At 32.9% G+C, this 16,332-nt stretch overlaps 2 protein-coding genes across 2 annotated transcripts; one reads left to right on the top strand and one right to left on the bottom strand.

Annotated features, from left to right (window-relative positions):
• Positions 1 to 3,045: 3,045 nt before the first annotated feature.
• On the top strand, positions 3,046 to 4,734 carry LOC101267165 (uncharacterized). The gene is made up of 3 exons (XM_004230402.5): positions 3,046 to 3,315; positions 3,766 to 4,123; positions 4,215 to 4,734. Exons 2-3 carry the CDS (start codon positions 3,809 to 3,811, stop codon positions 4,356 to 4,358), a joined length of 459 nt encoding a protein of 152 aa, XP_004230450.1. The 5' UTR covers positions 3,046 to 3,315; positions 3,766 to 3,808; the 3' UTR covers positions 4,359 to 4,734.
• A 234-nt stretch (positions 4,735 to 4,968) lies between these two features.
• On the bottom strand, positions 4,969 to 11,487 carry LOC101266565 (MACPF domain-containing protein At4g24290). The gene is made up of 7 exons (XM_004230400.5): positions 10,542 to 11,487; positions 9,863 to 10,101; positions 9,023 to 9,224; positions 8,314 to 8,382; positions 8,028 to 8,214; positions 7,042 to 7,208; positions 4,969 to 5,806 (listed from the first exon to the last, which is right to left on the bottom strand). Exons 1-7 carry the CDS (start codon positions 10,800 to 10,802, stop codon positions 5,126 to 5,128), a joined length of 1,806 nt encoding a protein of 601 aa, XP_004230448.1. The 5' UTR covers positions 10,803 to 11,487; the 3' UTR covers positions 4,969 to 5,125.
• Between the last annotated feature and the right edge of the window lie 4,845 nt (positions 11,488 to 16,332).

Below are 16,332 nucleotides of genomic sequence, written 5' to 3'. Positions count from 1 at the left end.
TCATAGAAAAATGGGATCATACGTAAAAGCTCAAGATAATAAAGGCATCATTTCACATGGGAAGCAAGAACGTCAACATAAATATCATGAGAAAAGAGAAATGGAAGGAGAGTGGGATTTTATGCCCTATAAAGCAAACAAAGGAAACCTGCGATGTGGAAAAGAAGCAATTGATATGAATGATAACAACAACTTCCTCTTTACTAAGATGGTTTGGAGTCACTTTTTGTACGACTCAACTATTACATCAAATACTGCATCTCGCTATAACAATACACTGAATATCTCGATCCATCAAGACTCGAGCAAAGCTTTTATACACCTCAACTAATACCTGCTATATATAACACTCCTACCTTCTTTGCCACTTCAAGGTAAATTATACTACTTTGTAAGTGCCAAGTTTGTTTTATTGGAAAACTTGAGATTAAAAATTAGAGTGGGGGGTTGGGGGCACAAAGTGGAAAAACTGAGAGAGCAGACAATGTCTGAACATTGCTTTATTCTTCTAGACATGGGCCAACTGGAGCCCCCCAAAAATGTCTTTGTAGTAAAAATTTGTGCTCTTTCCTTGAGATGACCCCAATATAAATAAAGCAGAGGCATTATAATTTTAATACCAAAATGAAGAAAACATAATCTAATTTAGATTGTAAAATCCCCCCTCCTTTTTCTCTTTTTTGTGGGCTGTTTCTAAACACTCTGGAAAAGCAAAATAAAATAAAAATAAAAATAAAATTAAACAAAATGTTTCCTTCCCCTCACTTCCTATTATCATCTTTAGCTAGCGTTTGGCTATAGATATCCAAATATTCTAGGAAAATATTATTTGAGTGAAAAATTGATAAAATTTCACCATGTGTTTGGCCATAGAATTTGGAAATTATATTTCACCTTTTGAGAAAAATATAATTTATACCCATAAATTTTAAAAACTATCGAAACTAACTATAGATTTGTATTACAAGTCAATTGGATGTTCGTTACAACAATAACAAATAGTGTCCATGACACTAGAGCAATTTGGTAATTTGGAGTGAGTGCAACAAACATCATTCCATACATCGTGAAATATACAAAGCACGTGACCTTGTTACCTTGAGCCAATTTTTCATCATTATCATCAACAATCAAATCATTATATAATATTCAGTAAATATTTTATCACTATTTTGGTGTCCCACATAAAAATTTATGTAATACAATGCAAGCAACTACTTTAGAGGGTGTTTTTGTAAAAGATAAAAGTTTGGGGTAAAAATTTAATCTTCAAAAGATTTCAAATAATGAGATTTGGCCCAAATATTAAAAAAAACTTGTATTTGAGATATTTGCCAAATAATGACAAATTGTATGGACAAACATTATTTGCTAAATTTTTTCCAAATATTATTTGGGAAATCTTATAGCCAAATGGGCCCTTAGAAACCGTACCTACTTAACACGAAATTAGATTAGTCTGACTAATAAAAATGAGATACCATAAGTTTTAGCCTATTTTCTGAGTAATCGAATTAGTGATATCAGTGAGCATGACATATAGTACGATTGAACTTATTTAGTGAGAAATAGTCAAGGTTAATGAAAATGAGACACGTCACAATTAAACAAAAAAAAAAGAGAAAGAAGAACTTTCACATTTTTATTTTTTTCTCATTTCTGCTTCAAGTAAATTATCATATTTTAGACCATTCTCATAGAGAGCAGCCAGAATTGAAGTGGGGTGGATGGATATAAAGTTTCAACATAAAAGTGGATATTGTGCAAATAATTCAAGAAACTTAAGCTACTATTAGTGCTTCTGACAAAAAGCTTGTGGGGTTTAGTAGACAAAGATTTTAAGTAGGTAAAATTGAACAATAAATCAAAGAAAATGGTGTACCACCCGATATGATATGTGGTGGAGCGTATGAGACTGCTTCTTTCTTTAATTAGATATTTTGTATTCGAATATGAGATATGAAAATATTCTTAATAAGTAACTGCTTTTCTTTAATAGATTCTGTGCAGTGTGAATTTAGAATAGTCGAGCTCTAATATAATTAGTTAAGGTAATCAAGAAAAATGGTCTCAATCACTAACTTTTTTTTTCTGTCTTTTCTCCTTTTGGTTATAAAAAAAAAACTTTATTTTTCTTTCTTCAATTGAATCATGGCTCTTCTGGTATAGCATTAGCTGTAAGATTATCACAAATTCCACCAGCTGCAGCTTTTTTTTTTCTTTCTTTTTTAGAAAAATAAAAAAATAAAATTGTTTGGCAGTTTTTGCTTATCCTGACTATCTAGTGGGAAATCATTTTTTTTTGTTTGTATGTTTTTGCTAACTTTGAATAATGAAACCTTAAGTTTTTTTTTTTTTTTTTACCATCTATTTCTATGTAAACTTCGTAAAAAGAAACTCTAAATTTGACTATACAATATATTATTGATTAATAAAATTTATAGTTTTATGCCCTTTTATATATATTACCTTTTCTTCTTTTTCGATTCTTAATTTTTCAAAATTAATAAAGATCTCAGTCTATTACATCTCGTATTAAAGCACTTTCTAATCTACCGACCCTTGGAGCAAAGGGTTAGGCAGCTAGTATGAGTCCAATCGCGCGAGCTTTAGCCTCTTTGATAAATAGACAATCAGACATATCATTATTAATAAAAGAAAATAAAGTATCATGACATGTAAAATTATATTAATCGTATAAAATTGGAATTGAATTTAGCTTAAGAGAAAGCCATGAATTATGGTATCTTGAAAATGAATGCTTTTGCAAGCATCAAAGAGGGGTCACACTCTTTGCTTTAGGCTCTACAGACAAAGAGGGCCAACACTTTTTGAGTTCTTTAAGTTTGCTTCCCTAAATGTACAAACAAAGGTATAGTACTGATTAAGTTTGGCATCAAGATCATGTACAATAAACAACATAACCCAAAAGAAAACAAAAAGAGTTCAACTTTTGTGCACTGACTTTAGGTGTATGATTTTTTCTTATATTATTAGGTCTAACGTTACGTATAACACTATAGTTAAAATATATTGATTTTTTTTAACTTAATTCCAAAGAAAAGTCTAGTAACTAAGATTATCTTATAATTTTGTCTTTATATTTCTTTCCAACTAGGTATAAAGCTACCTAGTTTGAGCTGTGATTTTCAATAAAATTGGAGTCATATGTCTGTCTGTTTCTTTCTATCACATGAAACTATAGAATATACGAAGTCCTTAATCTTTCTCAGGATTAAATTCTCTTTCAAAAATTTATGTTTATTTATCACATTCTTATTTCCAAGTAGATAACATCACAGAGCAAGATTCAAGGTATTTTCTCCTCTATTTTTGCAGCTCATGATTTTTACCTGTATTATTTTAAGTGTGTTAAAAAAAATGGGAAACTGATATTGCTTGATGATGAAGTGAATATTGTGTGTGTTGATTTAAGGTTAAGGGTATGCATAGTTTTTATTAAGCTATACTTTTTTCTTGGAGATCATCATTTGTATAATAAATTAATAAAAACAAGAAAACATGATATTTCTCTTCACTTCAAAGCTAAAAAACACCACTTTTGCTACAATGAAGTTGTTTTCTTATGGCTTTATCATATAGAAGTAAAGTTCTAAATTCCCATGATAGATTTGTCAGCATTCTTTCGTCGTGTCGATTTTTCTAATGAGTCTTTTAGTCCTATTAGAGAACTTGTCCTTTTGTTTGTTGTTGTTTTGATAAAATATTGGACTGAGATAAGATTATATGGTCTGACATGGACAGTGAAGATTCATATAGTCGACCTCAACTTGGTTGATATTGATCAATGAAATACGTGGATACGAATATGAGTGAGGTTGGTTCAGAAAGATCAAATCCATGGAACAATATTCACACAAGTTCAGAACCTAGTCCTTCCCAAACACAAGTAAACAGAGAAGGACAATGGAAGAATTTCGGGACATCAATGGATGCTATTTCTTTTGGCTTTGTTGCTACAGCTATACTCATATCCATGTTTCTCATCATGGCCATATTTGAACATCTATTCAAACCTAGCCCTCCTTTCTCTTCGCCTCTAGGTAGTAGACACAGTTCCTTGGAGTTGGGGCCTATTCAGAAACGTGCAAGTTCAGAAACAGTAAGTGTGGAGCATTTTCTTTTTTTTTTGGTTCAAACATCATTCCCTCCACTTGATTTAATCTTAAAATGATCATCTTTTGTATGAACAGGTACCAACGCGATATTCATCGGATTATACAGTTATGATGCCAGGACAACAGTATCCTACCTTCATTGCTAAGCCAACTCCATTGGCTTGTCCAAGGGAAGGGGTTTATTGGCCTTCCCATGAACATAGTTTTCCCTTCTCTTAATGATTCTACAAGACTAATTATTGTATTATCATATTTATGAATCCTAATGTGACCATAAAAAAAGTTCAACAATTGCAGAATCTAGCACTCTCTTACCATATGCTCAGACCTGTAAAATTAGCTGTCGGGCGAAAACTGAAGTTTGGAACATTGGGAAGAAGGGACATTCATTGTTTTTGTGTGACATATTTGGTTTTTTTGCTTTGTATATTGACTGAGTTCCCCTCTTTCTGTATTGTCTTTTCCAATATGTGAGATGTGGGGATGATCTGGGAAGTTCAGTAGGTTGAGTTTTTAGTTTGTTGCTTTGAGGTAAGCTTATTTTACCATGTATTGTCTTTTGACTATTGAGCTTATGCACTTCTTTCTATTTCCAGCAGTTTTGTGTCACTTGATGCTAATTCTAGGAAACATGGCTAATGTTTTGTGCATAAATCTGAAATCAATCAAACAATTGTGACTTCCCTAATTGGTTAAACATCATAGTGAGCATAGGAAAGAGGTTCAAAGAGATTTTTTGGAGAAGTGAGAATTATATTACAATCAATATTGTCATGATTTACATTTAAGCGCAAACAAAATCAGAACAAAGATTAGAGACATCTCAAAGTAGAGAACAGTTGCTTCATCCCCTTTTTTGGCACTTCCGCCAGATTTTGTACAACAGGTGTTTCAACATCAAGAAAGCCAGCAACAAACTACACTGCAACTTCTCCCTGTAGCATTTGCATTGTTTTGAGTATGAATAAAAGAGAACCTCTTCTAAATTACTCTGATATTTCATCATCGGGTTGTATTACAGTTAGCAAGGAATATTTGACCCTCACAGAGATCCTTCCTTTCTCAACCATAAGCCTTGCACCTGAAACAACCCAATAACCAGGAGGTTCCTGTGGTCCTCGAGTCATCTCAGTAGTATCGACAAATTTCAAGAGCTTAGGGGCTTGCACAGGAACTGGAGGACCACCAGGGTAAATGGCAGAATTTATGTTCACATCATCTGGCCGAGGAGGTGGCTTCTGAACTGATGTAAAGTGCTGGCTAATGAGAGTTGATATCAGGCCAGATTTGCGAGCCAACCCAGGGGAACCATCCCACTCAGCGTGCTTTACCATAGTAGCTCCCATGACAGTCGAGAAACGGAGTCTCAGAAAGAGGACCTTTTTAAACCCATAATCCCCTAATTCCAATTGTGCTCCAGTAACTATGTTAAGGTCTTCATCAGATTCAACAGGTGCGGTGCAAACGTGAGAAAAGTTCTTCCATTGAACTTTTTCATAGTATTTGCGATCATATGATTCTCGGCGAAAGTTGCCTTTTGGATCATCTTCAAGTTGGAAGACTTTAGGAAGAGATGAAAGATGCTGTAAATGGACGGCTAAGCGGTTACTCCTTCTACCTTCAAGGTACAAACGAAGTCCAGTCACCGGCCTCTTGCCAACATCAACCTGCAAGAATATTATGAATCACATGGACGCCTGGAAAGAAGGTACTAAGCAGACTAATCAACAATTTTTTCCCCTCCTTTTTCTTCCTTTCCTGATCCCGAGCATTTGATACAAGACCAAAAGAAGCTAGTGGGAGCTTCCATCTCATGTTGCAAAGTGAACCCAATTAGAAGCTAAAAATGGAAGTAAATGGAAACAATCTTCCTAAAGATTGAAAACAGTTAGCTATGCACTCCGAGCTGCTCCTCACCCATAATAATTCACAAGCGCACACATTGTGATTTAGTTCTTGTCTCACATCCTCTGCTAAAAACATTATTTTAAGGGATCATGTGTACAAGTACAGCCAAATCCTTACAAAATCCAAAGATGGCATAGTTTGAAGTCAACCTATTTAACATAACCACAAATAGCATGACTTTTGTTTTATATTCCATGAATTGTTGCAAACTAATTGGAGATAATGATGAGAAATTCTTTGTTATTAGGAAAGAAGAGGGAGAAGAAATTTCATTTGGAAGATTGGAAAAGTATACCCCCAGTTAATTTGGAGTTAGAATTTGGATTGTCCACATTTAACATGGTGCTGCCAGTAGCATAATTAGATTTGTCTGAGAAGAGAAAACTTTATGGAAAAAGATAATAGCTGTTTAGTAAGAACTTCATAATAGATGGTTATCGGGTGAGGCGACAACCTCTCATGGGGCGAATTTACTTAAGTGATCAAGAGATGGAAGGAAAAGTAAATAGGATACACTTCAGAGAGGATGTAACTGATCCTTTTTGAAGGATAACTTTTTTAAAAAATGTATTACTTAACAAGGATGACAAGGGACCACATGGGATAGAAGCTTCCAAAAAGACATCTAGGGTTGAAAATTAATAAGGTTGAGGAGTATCTGACGAATACTATGATAGCTAGTAAGGTGAGACTGGAAGACCAGATGATATAGTGAGGGTCGAAACAGAACCCTTGACTGGGATCATATTACATGGAGTTAGTTGAGATGGGAAAAAAGGCGGCTTGGATTAAGATATGGAACACCACTCCCAAAGAAAAACATAGCTTTTCCCTTGAGGTGGTGTTATATGCAATGTTAATGACTTAAGGAAGATGACGGGATTGTTTTGAGTTGGTGCTGCTACACAAGGAGCAGAAGGAGAATATAAACCACCTTTTGCTCCATTGCAGGTCTTCTATAGAAAATTGAGGTGTTAAAATTAAGGGAGCTCACCGGAGTGGTGTTCACATAAAGCCTGGGACCCAGTAAACTGAACTGCAAAGACGGAAAACTTAAATGCCTTCTCTGTGGACCAAGCGGAAGATCACCGAATACTGGTGCCCATTGCCTTGGCAGCTGAAATTCCAAAAACTGGTGAAGCTCTTCAATTGGTGGTTTATCTGCATAAATAGACACACTTCCATATAAAGGTGAAGAATTAAGGACAGAATTTCCAGGTAATTACATAATAAAATATCCCATGCAATTAATACAGTGTAAAAAAAAATCTTGATAAAGGATAGCTGTTTGACAACATTTGAGTTGAAATTGGGGAAGGGGAAAGAATATTTAAAGTTGGAACTCAAAAGAAAAAAGTTGTGGAAGTTGAAGTTGTGGACATGAACTTCACTTGGAAAATAAGTTAACGAGAGTCGAAGATTTGTGGCTGAAAGTGAAAAAGGTTTTGCAAGGTTTAAAAAATACTCCAAAATCAGACAACACATTAATTTTTTGAGAAAATGCAAACATATTTGAATCAGCCATCATCTTTTAGACCCACAATTAGCCGGGCTCAGTAGGCACTTCCACTTCTTATTTTGATAAAATCATTAATATTTTAAGAAAATGTAAACGTAAAGGTGCAAAATACAGGAACTTAACAGGCCCTCCTCCAACTTATATTTTGCCCAAAACTACTAATTGTAAGAGGTTCAAAATTAGCATGAACTCAACAGGCCCTCCTCCATCCTATTGTTTGCCCATAATATATGTTGCTCAGACTCTTCAAAATTGACAATAGGTGCATGTCGGATCCTCCAAAACTAGTGTATTTTTGGAGGATCCAACACAGGTGCAGCGACATTTTTGGACAGTTTGAGCACCATAACTATTAAATGGAAATGTTACATTTAGCAATGTGCATTGTACATGGAAGCCTAAAACTTATATCACACACAGGATAGAAGCAAGAAAATAACAAATAATATGCTCTAACTTACAGCGTAAGTACAAATTTATAGCATGACTTAAAAATCCACTTCCTGAGATGCCATTCAACAGTGAAGTTATAGGAATGAAGGACATTGAGATCACATCAGGCTCCTGATCAACACTTTGTAACCACTGATTATGCATCAGGCCTCTGCTATCACTTCCACCTCTCCTCTTGCAAATACAAACAGTATCCTGCAATTTCAGTAGCCAATGGGCAAGTTGACAAACTTGTTTCAGAACTCTAAAGTGCACAAAATTTTACAGACCTGATGAAAATTCTATACCACCTACCTCCTTATGTGCATATGAACCTGATATATTGGGATCGGCAAACCTCAGTCGGTGCTCCCTGATTTCAAACTGAGGCAACATTATCAAATCAGAGACAGAGACAATAGATTCATAATAATTGTGACGTAATACATAATAATATGTCATGATTTTTTTCTCTATTAATCTAATGGTTATGACAAAAGACGTTACTTAGAACTTGACAATAAGGATTTCAACTAATATCCAATTGTAAGACAAATGAGCTACAGAGTAAATCCATCTGCAGATATTGATTGACATTGTCTATGCGGCCATAGAAGATCTTACAAGCCTTTCTGATTCAGCAAATATTGCAGAGATTTTTAAAATAACATTTCAAGGAGAGAGAAAGGACTTTACAAAATAACCGAGAATAAGGTTGGAAATTATGACCATTCAAGCAATAGCAATGACTGATGACACATAAAGACCCTAAATTGTTTGGGTCAGAATCACTTCCGAGTCATAAAGGTACAAGAGAAATAGAAAAACATAAACTTCACATTATCTTGTTTCTGAATCCAAAAGGATTGATACATCCATCAATCTGGCCTTCACAATCCCTTTCTTAAAATAGAAAATGTAATTAGTGCACAGGCTCCAAAAGCTTCACGTAAGAACATAACTCATGTTTTTGTGAGTGTTTGTCATAGTTATGGAAATTGGAGGGTCAGATGATATCCTTTACCTTCTCATTCTGATGTGTCTGCTGCGATTCTACTCCCCCTTGTTCATTTGCACCTGAAAACCTCTTATCTGCCATTGTCTTCAAACGTTTTTGCACGTCAGCGGGCAGAAGCGATGAGGAGTGCTGTTGTTTCATATATATTACATCTTTTCCCCCCATCTTTATACCAACAATGACATGAGTACCAAATTTTTCAATAAACCTGGAGAATGAACATAATGTCAGAACTAGTATGACAAAGTCTAATAGACTAGAACTTTCCAGTAAACAATGTGTGGCTTGTAATTGACCAGTTTATAAGTAAATTGAAGGTGGATACCAGATAGTCTCCTAATAAGCAGTTGCTTTAAAGCCCAGAACTCAAGTTTGTAACTTGGAGAGCTCTAAGATTCTGATCAACTAAAATGCCTCGCGTAAATAAAAAGGAATATGCAAAAACTCAAAATACATTGACGTACAATCATTATTTGAGGTATCAAGCAGTTGCATCAAAGCCCTCTTACTCAATTTGTAACTTGGAGAGCTCTATGGTTCTGATCAACTAGAATGCCTCAAGTAAATAAAAAAGACTTCACATAAAACTTGAAGGACGTTGACATACAGTTACTATTTGAGGTGTCATTAACTGTTTACTTTCCTTTCTCTTCTCTCATATAAAAAGGGAACAAAATGGTCAAAAAGTTGATTAGACAGTAAGGGTAGTAAAAGCGAGAGCCACATAGAGTATGGATCTAAGGTTGTTTTTAAAATTGGACCTCCTTCAGACAATGAAGACTATCTTGAAATACGAAGGAAAAAAATGTCAATGTTTAAGAGTTCCAAATACGCAACAAATATTACCTTGCTAATGCTGCAGGATCCCATGTTGATGGAACTTCCTTTTTAACATAATCACACAGCACCATTTGAGATTTTTCTAGAGCAACAGAGTACAACGTGATGAACACACCATCAAAAGCAAGGGTTTTAGTGTATGCAGCATCCTTCTGCCAAGAACCAGAAAACTCGAACATAGTATTGAAGAGCCCCGAAGGAATTTTACCATTCACGGATACTTCCTGATTGAACTGCTCTGACATCTGCAGGTAAAAAAGTTAACTCTTAGATTGACACAGAAACACGATGGGAAAATTTGCAGAGAATTGCTACTCTGACCAACTTAATAATCAACAGCAAAGTTGAGATTACAAGTAAATGCACAAAGGTGAATAATATTCTCATATATGTTTTCTGCTATCTCTTCATAGTGATTAAGGAACAAAAACCGAATAACATGGAGATAGTATCATTCTTCCTAGTTCGTATGGTAAGAAATTTTACATTAATATATTTTTAAGAGTTAATATAGAAAACAGTTGGCATCATAAAATACAGATAAAAGAACACCATCCACGCGCTACGGCAACCAGAAAAGATTCTAACCTCTCCATATTAAAGCAAATAACATTAGCAAAATGATATCACTATATATGTAGCAACATAAGACCCAATGACCAAAGACAAGTAGAAACAGAGATACCTGCTGGAAAGAAAGAACATCAGAGCCAAACCGTGTGTGTTCTCCTTTATCACATTTGATAGATTTTGACACATTAGGTATTGAAATTCCACCAGGAAGCACAACCTCCCCACTCTCATTTTCATCAATTTCAATTAAACGACTATTATCTGGATGACCTTTACAATACTTGAGCCTCAAATCCAATGATATATCATATCCACATCCTATAGACTGAATCGCAACCTTAGCTGCTTCAGCAGCAGATAACTTCAACGCCATTTGTCACAACATCCTTCTACTATCAAAAACCGACTTCAAGTTACAGAAATGTTCAACCTATAAATGAACCGTGTAAAAGAAAAAGCCCCTGCGTGTTCCTAGACTGGTCAAAATACAGCTGTAACTAACTGAAAGTTTCGGAACTTGAAGTATCAATCTAGAAATTTGAAAAATTATATCGAGGATACTCGTTTTGCACCAAATCAACCACACACTGAAACCCTAGAATCACGCAAGTACTCGAAAAACCTCCGTCATGAATCGGCGAGCATTTCAGTCTAGTACGGACTCGAAACCCTAGCAGAGGTGTGTATCGAAATGGAGAGTTGGAGATCCGAAGATTTGGTATTTGACTTTGAAGCAAAGCTCAGATCTAGAGAAGAGCTTTGAAGACGACGGCGATGAATTTTCAGAAGACGATTTTGAGGTTAATGCGCTTGATATGGAAACTCTGTATTTTAATGTTCTTTTAACTCTTTTTAGGATTTTTGCTTTTTGTATGATAATGGAGATTTTAACAGTGACAGGAGTTGAGTGACCACGTCAACGGAGTTGACTAACATTTTTTGCGGTCTAAATACAGCCAATCACCGAAAGAAACGTGTCTGGACTGGTACTCTTCCCAACAAAAGAGGGAAATTTATTTTTGCATATACGGCAAAATGTTTACACTAAGAATTACGACGAGTGTTTATGGTTCGGTTACGACGAGTGTTTATGGTTCGATTTGGATTAGTTATTTAATTAAAATTAAATTAAATTAATTAATTTTTTAAATTTTAAAAATTAAATGAAAAAGTAATTGGTTTTTTTGGTTCTTTCGATTTAAAAGTAATAAATTTTTTGGAAGAGGGCCTAAAATTCATTCAAAGTATTGAAAATGGTATAAAATTATTCTTCATCTACTTATTGGATCCAAAATATTCTTGTCATCCACCTTTTGGTTCAAAATTGACTACTTATTTAATAATTTTAAATTTAAATTATCTAAATATTTTTTAAATATTTGGCACTAAACTATTTGTTATAATTTAACTTATTGGTATAATTTATAAATCAATTCACTACCCACCCATTACTAATTATACCCCTCCAAATTAATAAGGTCGTCACATTAGTAATCCAACAACAGAAAAGTTAATGTCAATTGAGTGTTTTTAAAAATTTGAGGTGAAAAATATCATATATTCAAGTTTCTAAATAAAAATTATCGATAAACTTAAAAGTCGGACTATTTTCATCTTAATTATTCTTACTTCTCAATTATGTGATGTTACTTGATAGATAATTTTTTTTCAAAATAATATATTAAAAGTTTTAAAACAAATAATAAATATTTATAAAATTATATTTTAAAAAAAGTGTATGAATTAATTTGGGATGTATTACTTCTTTGCCTTTAATCATAAACTTCTAACTCAATCTTGAAAAAAAATCCTATTGAAAGTGTACTCTTAAATAAGTGGCTCAACCTAAATTTAATTGGGGCTTCTATTCGGACTCGAATAATTTTAAATGTCACTTTCAGAAATCTATAATTTCATTGTGTTTTAGTAGTGTTTATGTCGATTTTGATATTATAATTGAATTATTAATTGGCAGGGTTTAGTTAGTAATGAGTGCGTAGTAGGTTGATTTATAAATTATATTAATAAATTAAATTATAACCAATAGTTGAAGCGAAGTATTTGAAAAATATTTAAGGAGTTTAATTTTAAAACAATTAAATAAGTGGTCAATTTTGAACACAAATATGGATGACAGGGGTATTTTAGAGCCAATAGACATATGAGAAGGACATTTTAGATCCAATAGGTGGATGAAGGGTAATTTTGCATCATTTTCAATACTTCAAGAGTATTAAGAATATAAGTGTCTCAATCAATACACAAACACATAATATATGAACAATTCACATGAAAGCAAATGTCGGTTCAATTAAGCAATACTAAAGTTATAATTATACGAAGAAGGTGATTAAATTAAGAGAAAGTGTGACTATTTTATAATATGAGGTCACTAGGTAAATAGTTCTCCCTTTGTCCCTTTTTACTTGTCTACTTTTGAATTGACACACATATTAAGAAAATAATTAATGACGTGGTGAATTTATCATTTTATCCCTATTAATTATGAAATGGATGAAAAGTTCTACATTTTTCAAAGTAATTAGTCATTTAATTGAGGGTATGATAGGTAAAAAAATTGTTCTTTCTTGATTTGTCAATATTGACAAGTAATTAGGAACAACTATAAAAGGAAAAATAGACAAGTAAAAAGAAACGGAAGGAGTACTAGCATAATGAATTTTAATGAATTTGGACTTGGACTTAGGATTGTAATAGTTTGACTAAAGTGTTGAACGAGAAAATGGTAGAATTAAAGACTTAAGTTAATTAAAATTTAGCAAAAATATTATTTTATGAATAACATATAAATAAGGGAAAATACCCAAGTACCCCCTCAACCTATGCCCGAAATCCCAGAGACACACTTATACTACACTAAGGTCCTATTACCCCCCTGAACTTATTTTATATGTAATTTTCTACCCCTTTTTAGCCTACGTGGCACTAGTTCGGAAAAAAAAGTCAACCATCGTTGGGCTCACAAGATAGTGCCACGCAAGCTAAAAGGGGGTAAAAAAATATTAATAAAATAAGTTCAGGGGTAATAGGACCTTAGTATAGTATAAGTGTGTCTCTGAGATTTCGGGCATAGGTTGAGCGGGTACTTGGACATTATCCCTATAAATATTTATAAAATTTATATATCTAATTTATCGATTTGGTTATTTTATTGTAAAAAGATAATATCAATTTTCAAAATTTAATACCAAACAAAATCAAATATTAATTTTTGTAATCAGTTTGATTCGTATTGCGGTTCAATTAGATTTTTTAACCACAATTATGAATAACCCTAGTGACCATAACTTCATAATTATTGGAGACGCTAAAAATTATCGTAAATAATACTCCCTTAACTCGTTCAATTTTATTTTGACACTAATAACTATTTGAAGTCTAGTATTGAAGTTAGGAGCGTGCTAGCTAAATGAATTTTACTATAAGTACTATTTATTTTTTCTTTCTCTCTTTGCTATAATTTCATTTGAATTGCTCACCGAATAATTAATACTCAATCACTCACATCTCTGTTAATTCAATGATTTTACTAAAGTCTAGTAGCACATTCCTAAACTTATGACTACGACATTAAAGAAATGAAAGCTATCTTGTTGAATGAATTTCTTAAAAGAATCAGTTTTGGAGTGAGAAAATAAAATACGAAAGAAGTCGTGAAAAATATATATCTTTGGGAAATAACTTTGACGAGAAGATTAAAGAAAGCATTAGGGCATTCCCTTAAAAGAAGAAAGAAGATAATTAAATGATATCGCTCATATGAGTAATGTTAGTTATTTTAATATTGAAAATTAATATTTAATATTAATAATAAATTAATTTTTTATTTTTTTAAAAAGAGAAAATACATTATAATCCCATTCAACTATGATATTTTTTTAAAAAAAAGATATCGAAACTTTGAAAAGATCCTAATACCCATTTAATTCCTCCGTTTAAAAAAGAATAACCTCTTTTCATTATCATTCTGTTTAAGAAAGAATGATCCCTTTCATTTTTAATAACAATTTTTCATGTGGCATATTTAAGGCCAAAAGATTAAAGGACAATTTTGTACATTTGACATAACTTTAATTTAGGACCACGTGATTAAAAGTTATTTTATTTTCTTAAACTCTATATCAATTCAAACTAGATTATTCTTTGTAAAACGAAGGGGAGTAATTTTATTCAAGGTGGATTTATTATTCCCTTATGATCCTATGTGGCACATGGAGTATACTTTACTCGCCACTAGCAAGTGAGACGAGTAAAAAAAAGTATTGTTATTTATTTTAACATTTATTTAATTAAAAATTCTGTTTTTTCACTTTATCTGTTTTACGTTTTTTTTTAAAAAAAAAAAAAATTAATCATTTTTTGTCTACTTCTATCCAGAAGAGTTCTCTGACTCATTTTTAGCTGAGGGATTTCAAATTAATGAGATTATAGACAAAAAAAAAGATGAAAGCGGAGTGAGATTGCAAAGGAAGATCGAAAAGGATTAGTGAGAGAAACATCGAAGATTTGATGACGAAGGAGGGAAAATCGTCGGGGGCATGTTCAAACCCAGTAAAAAATACCCTATGTGAATACGATAAATGTTGATTTTGAGCAAACATTAAATGCAAATTACACAAATGGTTGAACGATCGAAGAAGAACAACCGGAGATTTGTTAGTATTTTTTATTTTTGATTTGCTAGAGAAAATGATTAGATGATGTTAAAGTGTGTGGGTGGTGGGTATGGTAGAGAGTTGCTGGTGGCGTGAAGAAACATACCGACACAGTTGAACATTGAAGAAGAGGAATAGAGATTTCAATTTTTTTAGAAAACATGTAGAATAAAAATAACATATATGAAAATAAAAATATTTATATAAAAAATAAAATAATTGACACGTGCGTTTATTCACTTCCCTTGTTAAACATGGGGGTTGACCCAAAAAGAGAACACTTTTACCATTTTTAAATTGTTCTAGGGGTTACTAGTGTTGACCTCGTAATCGAATGTTTTAATAATGACAATGCATATACTAACTAGTCACTTGATGAAAGAAAGGAACGAGATACATCACAAAGCACAAGCTCTCATAATTAAGAAATTTAGATGATTGCGGGAATCAAGTTAATTATGAGCAAATCTAGTTAAGAGAGGAAAGTGAATATTTGATCAATCAGATCAAATTTCGCAGTTTGTAAGAATTAAAGAAAGACATACAAGGAAAAACCTCTCAAGTAAATCAAGAAGGACAAGCGATTAAATCAAGGGACAATTAAAGAGGAAATATTGAGTCAGCAGTCAAAAATCACAATTGAGAGAAATCAAATCAAGAGATAAAAATCAAGCCAAAATTCAAAATCATCCCACAAGAAAAAAATTGATTTGTCATGCACATATCGGATATAGATATGAATCAGCAAATCAATTATGAATGAATCAAAGATAAGATCAATGATCATTCATTCAAACACCCTAGGATTTTTGATAAGAGCACATCCTATATAAACCTTCTCGATCATTGGTGTGAGGTACGCAACTTCAATTGAACTTATTTGTAATCTTCTTCCAGCTTTGATAAATTTTTGTACACAAGAGTGAACAATTGTAAAAGAAAAAGAGAAGGAAAGATTCTGAGGATAGGTTATACAAGTAGAGGTAGTGTCCACAATAGAAATTCTGATTTGCATATCAGACAAGCTTCGAAGACTACACATTCTTTATAACCAAGTTTGCTCGAGCTCTTAAAGAAACCCTTAAAATCCAAGGAGATTGGACTAGGCACCATATCAGTATAAACTTTTCATGTTCATTTAATTTCAACATATTACTCTGTTTTATATTGTTGAACTGACTTGCAGGTGAATCGACTACTCCTCACAGGAAGTTGCTGGACGAATTT

Source organism: Solanum lycopersicum, chromosome 1 (assembly GCF_036512215.1).
Source record: "Solanum lycopersicum chromosome 1, SLM_r2.1".
Taxonomy (NCBI): Eukaryota; Viridiplantae; Streptophyta; class Magnoliopsida; order Solanales; family Solanaceae; genus Solanum; species Solanum lycopersicum.
The sequence above is the reverse complement of the archived record's forward strand: the minus strand, read 5'-3'. Positions and strand labels throughout refer to the sequence as shown.

Excerpts from the sequence above, each read along its gene's own strand:
- LOC101267165 (XM_004230402.5), top strand. The coding sequence starts at position 3,809 with ATGAAATACGTGGATACGAATATGAGTGAGGTTGGTTCAGAAAGATCA. Across the intron at positions 4,124-4,214 it reads AACGTGCAAGTTCAGAAACA|GTACCAACGCGATATTCATC; the intron begins GTAAGTGTGGAG and ends TTGTATGAACAG.
- LOC101266565 (XM_004230400.5), bottom strand. The coding sequence starts at position 10,802 with ATGGCGTTGAAGTTATCTGCTGCTGAAGCAGCTAAGGTTGCGATTCAG. Across the intron at positions 10,102-10,541 it reads ATGTTCTTTCTTTCCAGCAG|ATGTCAGAGCAGTTCAATCA; the intron begins GTATCTCTGTTT and ends TTTTACCTGCAG. Across the intron at positions 7,209-8,027 it reads TATAAATTTGTACTTACGCT|ATAAACCACCAATTGAAGAG; the intron begins GTAAGTTAGAGC and ends CTATTTATGCAG.